Source organism: Spinacia oleracea, chromosome 4 (genome assembly GCF_020520425.1).
Source record: "Spinacia oleracea cultivar Varoflay chromosome 4, BTI_SOV_V1, whole genome shotgun sequence".
NCBI lineage: Eukaryota > Viridiplantae > Streptophyta > Magnoliopsida > Caryophyllales > Amaranthaceae > Spinacia > Spinacia oleracea.
Window position 1 is genome coordinate 135,425,345 of NC_079490.1, and position 9,836 is coordinate 135,435,180.

The following is a 9,836-nucleotide window of genomic DNA, read 5'->3' on the forward strand; positions in this document are numbered from 1 at the left end:
AATCTTATATTGGCTCATTAGCTTTTAGTGTAGTAGTACTACGGAGTACTTGTTTTGTTGAAATTGGGTTTTTTCTTTTGCTTTTTGCTAATTTTGTGGGCTTTTTTGAAAAGAAAATGATAATTTGTTTTTGTTTTTAATTTTTTTTTTAAACCAAGGATAATTTGTTGTTACTAGAAAGTCAAATGAAATTTTATAAAGAAAATGGGTTTGGAATTAATTTAAGCGTTATGTGTGTATATCTAGTTTTTTGAGCTAAAGTTCATGCATTTTAAATTATTAAATTATTATATGTGCAACTATTTTTTTATGGGCAGAGATCGATAGTCACAAAGGAGAAGCCGGCAAATGATATATTGTAGATGAAATTGGATCCCAGTATTTGGGTATCAAGTCCTCCAATATTTACCAACTAAACTAGTTGACACAATTATAATCAGACAATTTTTGAAAAGCTTTTATGATCGTGGCCTCGTGGGATCAAGTAGCGGTAGATAGGGAATGTAAAGGTTACAAATGGGTGTTGCCTTGATTGCATTGTGTTATTACGACAACCAATAGCGTTAATACATTTTCTTCAAGCGTACAGACCAGTGTTACCTAATTCTTTAATCACCTCACGAGTCACGAACAGAAAATGAATTATAACATGAATACATGATACCATTTTGACCTAATTTAACAAATTAGGTAGTGAATTGCATATTCATACCCTGTCACATACTAGCGAACCAACTAACAATAATATTGATTGTAAGGTTATGGAGAGTTATGTCGACCTAGTTCATGAAACCGTATTTAGTTTTGCATTGCATGCTTTAAATTCCAACCATGTACGTTAATATATCAATGGAACTTTTTAATTGAGATCTTCGGGGAAGGTTAATAAATGCATTATTGATACTCAACACAAGGAAAATGTGTTCCCTTGATTTTTAAAGTTGGTAAGGTTTTGAATGTTAGGGGGGAAATCAAGTGTTTTTTTTGGTTCTATCAAGGGGAATTTCCACTTCGTTCGGCGAGTGGACCAATCTTCTGTGGGAGTTTGCATAGGTACCTCGATGGACAATATCTCTCGCAACTGAGATTTTTCCCATACACAAAGCTCGACCCTGAGAACTTGGTTAAGGGGCAAGATATCCGGCTTAATCACTCATGCCAACCCCAGTTTGTGTAAATCAAGTGTAGAAGTTGTAAGGGTATGTACTTGAAAGGGAGTTATTTTTAACTGAAATTTGGGGGTTAATGAATGAGTTATTTATACAACAAACCATAATTATGCTCCTCTTAGAGCAACTCCAATGATTAAAAAAGGAACCTGCTCACAAAAAAAGAGAGCATGTTAGCAGGTAGTCCACCATTGATACAACAATGACATAACACAGCTGTTAAAATCATGTAGATATTTTGGGCTACGTAGCTCAAAAAAAAATATAACTCAAATAAATAAATTATTTAAATTAAGTATTATAGGAAGCTACAAAGTATTGTATCTATGTAAAAATTTGTAGTTTTAATAAATTGTAGTTAGAAATTTGATGTGGCAAATTTAGCCACAACATCTTGTAGCTCATCATTGAAGTTGCTCTAAATTGAGAAGTTGTAACGTTTTGAATATAAGGAAGAAAAAATTATATATAATTGTATGCTTGATTGTTTTATTTTAATTGAAAATTTTTATCATTCACGCGTTTCTTCGGGATACGTTTGACTATATTATTGAAGAATTATAGTTAGTAGTATTGTTACCTTTTACGATGTATTCAAAGTTTCTAAACTAACGATATGTCAATAATCAAATTTAATTATGAACTGATGCGTTTTGTTGCTTGTAATTTGAAATAAAGGGACTTTAAAATTCAAATATCTACCTATGCATTGATGCATTTACATAATTACTTATGTATTACTACGTTTAATAATTTATTGTTTTTAAATACGGCTTTAAAGTTAAGTTCTTTTCAATTTAATTGGACTCATTTTAATTATCCATATAACGATATATTTATTATTTATTAACGAATAATAATAATAAATAAATTAGAGTTAGCAAAAATAGCAAGCACATAAGAGAATTCGAGGAGGTGGTGGTATTTGGATCATTAGATGAGAAGATTGCAAAAAAATTCAAAAGAGAAAGAGGGAAAACTACTTGGTATAAAAAGGACGGTGACCGACTGGTGTCAGTGGAACCAATAGGCCGTTGGACTGTCCACCTTTTCGCAGGTTTTAACAGCCTGGACATACAACTCAGCATTTCCCCCCAACCTTTCCGTTTCCGTTTTCCTCCCCCACGCAACCAAAACCCCACACCTTACTATTTTGTCCCTTTGTCCACCTCATCCCAACTTCCGTTTTACTTTTACCCCTTATGTTTGAAATGACGCTTCACTCCTTGTTTCTCTCTCACAGTGCCGTCCAGCCTGTCTCTTAGTCAAACCCACAAAATCTTATCTACTCGCCCCTCTCTCCTCAACATCCATAACTATAAAACTGGAATTCGTTTCTTTTCTTTTTATTTCTTTCTTTGGGTGTTAGTGTGTTACTCATATTGCCATATTACCAATGATGTCTTGGTCTGGTGGTTAAAACTGAGGGCCTGTGTACATTCGCACCAAAAAAATAATAATATTGGAGATTTGGACCAATTTGAATTTAATGCATGCTCAATATTTTTTTAAAAAAACAAAAATATATAATCTTTTGGTACTCATTAAAGATGGTTGGGGCCTGATCCAACCCGACACGACAAAAGCACGGTCCGCCACGAGTACAAAGTCGTGAGCCGTATTTTTTTTTTTGGAAAGTACGGCAGGACACGTTAAACTTAGTAAAATTAGACTTATGCACGATGGTCCGACCCGAACCGTGGGCCTGAGCCATGTTTTAAAATTATTGGCCCGTATTAGTCTGACACGATGCAAAGTTGGCTTGACATATGGCCGAACCTGTTTTGGCCACGACCGACGGGATCGGCCCGGCCCTGCCCACGACCGACGGGATCGGCCCGGCCCTGCCCACGTCCATCTTTACTACTCATGAATGTGTATTTCATTTTCGGTTGCCATTGAACTTGAAATAATTATCCGTTTCTTTAAATGCAACACTTTATTTACTAGTGTAACATTCATGTTTATCATCAAATAACTTCATATACTCCATGTTTTGTTTATAGACTACAAAGTAATACTCAAATTTAAACCACAACAAATAAAGAACTGTATTTTCCAACTTTAAACCGCAACTTGCAGAGGACGAGATTCGATCATGTGATCTTCCTCGATCTTTATCAATATGTCAAAAACTCGTTGGTACAATAATATTTATTAGTGCGTAAGCAGACAAATCTTAATGATGGCCTGAGGGGATTCAACTGGTGGGAATTTGTATTGTATTTTTAGTTTACCCTGGCTAAAGTTTGAGTATAATTGTTTAAATATCATATCATATTGCTTAATTTTTCTATCAATATCCTTAGATAAACGATTTAAGGTCTGCTACTACGGGCAAGGTCCTAGTTTTAATAATGTATATGTACTACAAATAGGTGTTTTTTCAAAGATTTCCCAACAACCTTAAACATATTATAGAACAAATTTTTGCTAGATAAAAACTTATGTTACACATTTATTCAACAAACCAAATCAATTCAAACATTTTCATTTTCGTTTTTCCTTTTCCAAATATCATTTATTTGAACTTTATTAAAAAAATCAAGATTTTTCTCGAGTCTTCGTATCTACCGTTATCAAATGACAGATGTAACATACAATACCATGTATTGTATTTCGTAGAACTTAGCATAAAAAGTCAATATTATTGATTTAGTTACTTCTTTTAAGCCGAATTTCATTTCATATTATAGCTTTAGGAAATACGAAATATAAATAAATTTATATATAAAAACAAATCATGGAATAAGAAACGAAATTTGAAATTTATGTCCGAGATACTCCCGATATTTTAGTTAGTTAATTCCAGTAAATTGCCAAGCAGTTACATGGGGACGCGTGGCCCCCACCCCAGCTGTATCCCGTTTAACCGTTTACCGGATACTACCCGTAACCTCCTCATCCCTCAACTCACATTTTACCTCTTCCTTTTCGCCCTTTATATTCTCTCCCATCTCCCTCCACTCTCCTTCCAGAGACCACCAAATCTCAGAGGCCTCAACCTCTCCATCTCCTCCCCCATTCCTCTTTCTCTCTCCTCACAAATTAGGGTTAGGGTTATGGAACATCATCAAACCTTATCTTCCTCATCAATGGCGGCGGCAGATCGTATCAAAGGTCCATGGAGTCCCGAAGAAGACGACCTCTTAACGAAACTCGTACAAAAGCATGGCGCTAGGAACTGGTCGGTGATTAGCAAGTCTATTCCGGGAAGGTCGGGGAAATCCTGCCGTCTTCGCTGGTGTAATCAGCTCTCCCCGGAGGTTGAACACCGGCCATTTACAGCAGAGGAGGACGATATCATCGTCAGGGCGCACCACAAGTTTGGGAACAAGTGGGCCACCATTTCACGGCTTCTCAACGGCCGCACCGACAACGCTATAAAGAACCACTGGAATAGCACTTTGAAGAGAAAGTTTTCAGCGGTCGGTGGAGTAGATGAGGTTTATCGCCCGGAGAAACGGCCGGAGATTTCTCACTTCTCTCCTCCTGCGAGTCCCTCGGAATCTGACGTTAGTGACTCTGGCGTTGCCGCTGGTTTTCGGCCTGCGGTTGTGGAGGAGAGAGAAAACCTAGAGGATGATCCTTTGACTGCGTTGACTCTCTCTCTGCCTGGAGTGGAGGAGCAGCATCCGAGTCGGATTGAGCCTACTCAGGAGGAGAATCGGAAGGGTGAGTCGGTGAAGGAAACATTGTCGTTTGGTCCTGAGTTGATGACTGTGATGCAGGAGATGATTAGGAAGGAGGTGCGGAGTTATATGGCGGAGGCTGAGAAGAGTGGTGTATATTTTGATGGAGATAGTGCCCAAAACGCCGTCGTTGAACGCTTTTGCAATGGCCATTTTCATTGAGGGAGAAAACATGGAAGAAAAAAGAAAAAAAAAAATTATCCCCAAAATATTCATTTCATTTTAATCTTTTTAAAAATTTCGGTAGTTTCAGTCACAAAATTTATGTACAGAAATGAGGAGTAGAAAAAAAAATCAGAGAATTAAATTTAGGTTTTAAAAATTGAAATGAATCAGAACATTTTTGGTAGAAATTTGGATTTTAAGTCTTAATTATTAGAGTTTATTACGGAGTTTTATGTTATCGGTCTAATGAAAATCACTATGAGTCAATTCTTATAGTATGTGCAATATTGGTGGTTACAAATAGAATTAGAAAATTGCAGCAATTGGAAATTGTTGAGGGACTACTAACCAGGGGCAGGAGTAAAAAGTGACAATTTAAATTTGAAAAAATAAAAATGCATGTTAAATGGCACACGAGGGTACGGAAGGTGTACGTTATGGTGGTACAATTGCTAGACAGTTTAGATCTTTTGAGAGGAGGGATTGGAATTTGGAAGTGGGGGACTGAGCGAGGGGTTTCATGGTAATTTTGACTAGGTGGGATGGAATGTTTACTTGTTTAGTCATAGTCGTTCATTTCATGAGCTGTAACTTCTATAAATAATAAATGTCATTTTGGCCCAATGGGCTCTGAATTATTGGTACAACCAAGCAAAACCAAAGTGGCCCGATATCGCGTTCGATCTTTATGAAACCGGATCTATTACTAAAAATCTAAAATTGACATTTACTGTCTCACATCTATTACTTCTATTACTTTACTATATACTAAAAGAGATACCAGGAATGACACGTGTCAATTACTGGTGCGATTTTTTCCCGTCTAAAATCACTTCCTCAAAAAGTGTATCTGTTTTATATTATTTTTATTCTCTGCATTTTTTATAAACTATTTATGCATGGAAACAAAATTTAGTTTATAAATTATGACAATAATAGATACGACGTAAAAATAATTATTCTAAATTGGTAATATCAAAACATTATATTAATAATGGAAAATATATCACTCAATATTTTGGTCAAATTATCATATTAGCATTTTAAATATGCATATTAGATGAATAAATTTAAATGAGTATGTTAAAAATGTTATAACTATACAGTAATTTGGAAGATAATCATTTAAATATTTTGTAAAATAAATAAATCAATCAAAATCCGTGCGTGCACGGGATCTAATCCAGTTACATTATACTAAAACAGACATCAGGAATGGCACATGTCATTTCCTAGTGCAAAATTTTTCCGCCAAGAAACCATTTCCTAAAAAACATATCTACTCTATTTATTAATTTGTTTTCTCTCCCTTTTGTATAAGATAAGATTAATGTATGGAAAAAAAACAAGATTATAATATATTATAGTATTAAACGATTTTTGTAATATTTTAGTCAAATCCACATATCAATTATAGAAAATATATATGTATTCAATATTTAATTTGGTCAAATTAACATACTCCCTATTAAGCATATTAAATATTTTGGTCAAATTATCATATTCAACATCTAAAATATATAATACGTATTAGGGAGAAAGTTTCATATTAGATTGAGTACGTTCAAAATTTATTAATTATGCATTAGCTTTAAGGGAAAAATATTTCAGTTAAATATTATATAAAAAATGATGAACAAATAATATTTTTTGAATATCCTTGTGTGCACGGGTGCTAATCTAGTTATGAATATTCAAGATCGACATATACATGTGAGCTGTCAAAAAGTAACCCGGGCTGAAAAACCGTCCGAAACTAACCGACATCCGTACCGAATATATTTGAGAAACAGTCAGACCAAAATCGACCTGATTCGATCCGTTATTGACCCGAAATCTTATTTAACCCGTCAGTTGAAAACCCGGACCTGAACAGCTAGCAACCCAAAGAGACCCATAACCCGATTTGCGTCCGTTAACTTTTGACCGAACATGAACTACATCTATCCGAATCCTAATTCAATCGAATTGTTGCCCATCCGACCCGAATAAATCGATATCCGACAATAACCCGACAAAGAAAGTCTTCCAAGTTTTTTTTAAGAAGGTACTTGATTTAACATGAGTCTTATTCAATTACTCGCCATTAATCCAATTCAAGTAACCGAATTGAACTATTAACTATGTAAATCCAATTCGATACACGAAGCTTTGTTCTATGTTTGCTTTTACATTACATAACATGGAGACAAAGTAATAGAAGTCTAAAAATATTTATTTGGCATGAAGTCATCAAATAACAAAGTGATATGACTTATCGCGAACTCGAGAGTCACTCAATTAATAGAACACAATATTACAAACTTAACTCGATCTAAACTTGAACCGCAAACCCAATCCGTAACTGACCCAAATTCGAGGTACATCTTATCTGAACTTGACCCGAAACCGGGACTTACAGACCCATACTTGACCCGAATCCGAGACTTAGCCCATCCGGACATGACCCATTACCAAAGTAAACTGATCAAATTGTAACCGAATTCGACATACATCCGAACCGAACTCAATCCAAACTTTAACCGATAAAAAATCGTTTTAAACGCGAACCAACTCCAACCGAACCTAAGATTGACCCTAACAATTTACCCGATCCGAAACTGAGTTCAATCCGAAACAATGACTCGACCTCACTCGAAATAAAGTAATTCGGACAGTTCCGAATAGAAATATTGACCCGACATTAACCGATTTTGAAGCGACCTTATGTAATCCCCCGTAATTTTATAAATTTTATTAATATATTTTAATGTATAATTAATTATATTTAAATAGAATTTAAGAATTTTAGAAATAATAATATAATTAACGTATATTTATTTTTATTACATTTTAAATATTTCAACGGTTTATGAAATCAAAAATAATTTTAGAATTCGATGTTGAAAAGAATTCGAATTACGAAAACACGATTGAACTTATAAAACAATCCTAACCGGTTTTGGATTCAAACAACTCTATTCTAATCCTAGCCCAAATTGGTAAAGCCCAAAACAAATAACCCATATTTCCCCATCATTGTTTCAATTTCACGTGAATATGCAAACCCTCAACCTCCTCTTCCCTTGACGTGTACTTTGCTGAACTGCTGCACCCTTGCAGCGCCGCCACAGCCGTCGACCAACCACCACACGGCCACCAGTCCTCCTCCACCGTCTGGTATTTCTCCTCCTCTCCATCTCTTGCTTCGTGCTTTCCTTCGTTCCCTTCTCCGCTTAATTGTGGTTCTGTTTTCCACAGCCACCGAGCCGTGCGACCACCTTCACCCTGCCGCCCTGCCGCGTCATCAACCACCACTCCACCGGCGTCGATGCCCCAACAGTCGTCATCCTTGCCGCAGCCCACCGCCAGCTTCTCTTCCCTTCTTCTTTCTCATTCCTTCTTTCTTTTTCTCTCATAAGTGTTTGTTCTCCTTGCTCACAGCCGCTATGCTGCCGCCTAGCCAACCACCAGTCACCGGCCGCGACACGCCGCCGGATTCCTTGCTGCTGCGCCGCTCAGCTACCGCCGGCCAGCCTTCCCTCTTTGTCTCTCTTTTTGGTTAATTCTTAAATCTTAAAACTGTTAGGTTATGATACATATGACAATTCATAAATCATGCGGAAAAACCATAAAGCCAGGAAAGCATATTATATTCACATAATCATTTAGCATAGAATTGATGCATACATGTTGTAGCGTGCCTTCCCTAGCTGCGCCCGAACCGAACAAGAACAAGTCTTTAGAACTCCAAATGTCGTCCCTCCGTAGATAGTCCACAGTACATCCGGATCCGCCTCAAGTTAGACCAACTAGAATCGCCCTTAAGGTTACTAGGAATTTCGGCTAGTGTATGCAAGTGTATGGTTAATTTTATTTCAAAAACTTACCCTTTGAATACTTCAATCGTACCTGCAAATAATGACCCTAGGCCCTTATTTATAGAGGTATGGAAAAGGAACTGGAATCTTATTAGGATACTAATTAGTTAAACTAGAATCCTAGTAGGACTCTAATTAATTAATTTCATCCTTTTAGGATTAGGAATTTAATCATCAAACAAATCCTACACAATTTAGGTTTCGTATGTGAACACAAACTCTACACGAGCATGACCCACGAGCGTGGAGGCCATGCCCGCGCACAGCCCACACGGCCGCTCGGCCCACGCGAGCCGCAAGCCCACGCGAGCAGCAGCACAGCTCGCAGCCCATCGCTGCGCGCGCTGCGCGCGCTGCCATGGCCTGGCCTTGCGCTGGGCCTGGCGTGGCCTTGGCTGTTCGTGTGGCGCGCTTGGCTTGCTGGGCGATGGCCTGGCTTCGTGCTGGGCCCTCGTCCGGCAGGCCTCGTCCGATGCTTATTCGTACGATACGCTTCCGATTAAATTCCCGGTTCCGGAATTCATTTCCGATACGAACAATATTTAATATTTCCGATTCCGGAATCAATTTCCGTTTCGAACAAATATTTAATATTTCCGTTTCCGGAATTATTTTCCGATTCCGATAATATTTCAGATTCTGACAATATTTCCGTTTCCGGCAATATTTTCGATTCCGGCAATATTTCCATTTCCGATAATATTTTCCGATACGTACCATGTTTCCGTTTCCGGCAACATCTACGACTTGGATAATATTTATATTTCCGATACGATCCATATTTCCGTTTCCGGCAATATCATCGTTTCCGGAGTATTCATTTCTTGCTTGTGACGATCTCAGCTCCCACTGAAACCAAGATCCGTCGATTCCGAATATCCATAGATAGAGTATTTAATGCCATTAAATACTTGATCCGTTTACGTACTATTTGTGTGACCCTACGGGTT

General features: G+C 37.1%; 1 protein-coding gene across 1 annotated transcript; it reads left to right on the plus strand.

Moving 5' to 3' along the window:
• Positions 1-3,985: 3,985 nt before the first annotated feature.
• On the plus strand, positions 3,986-5,661 carry LOC110790595 (transcription factor MYB77). Its single transcript, XM_021995379.2, has one exon. It carries the CDS (start codon positions 4,001-4,003, stop codon positions 5,021-5,023), a length of 1,023 nt encoding a protein of 340 aa, XP_021851071.2. The 5' UTR covers positions 3,986-4,000; the 3' UTR covers positions 5,024-5,661.
• Positions 5,662-9,836: the final 4,175 nt, after the last annotated feature.

Bases quoted from the DNA above. Each gene is read 5' to 3' on its own strand.
- LOC110790595 (XM_021995379.2), top strand. From the start codon at position 4,001: ATGGGGACGCGTGGCCCCCACCCCAGCTGTATCCCGTTTAACCGTTTA.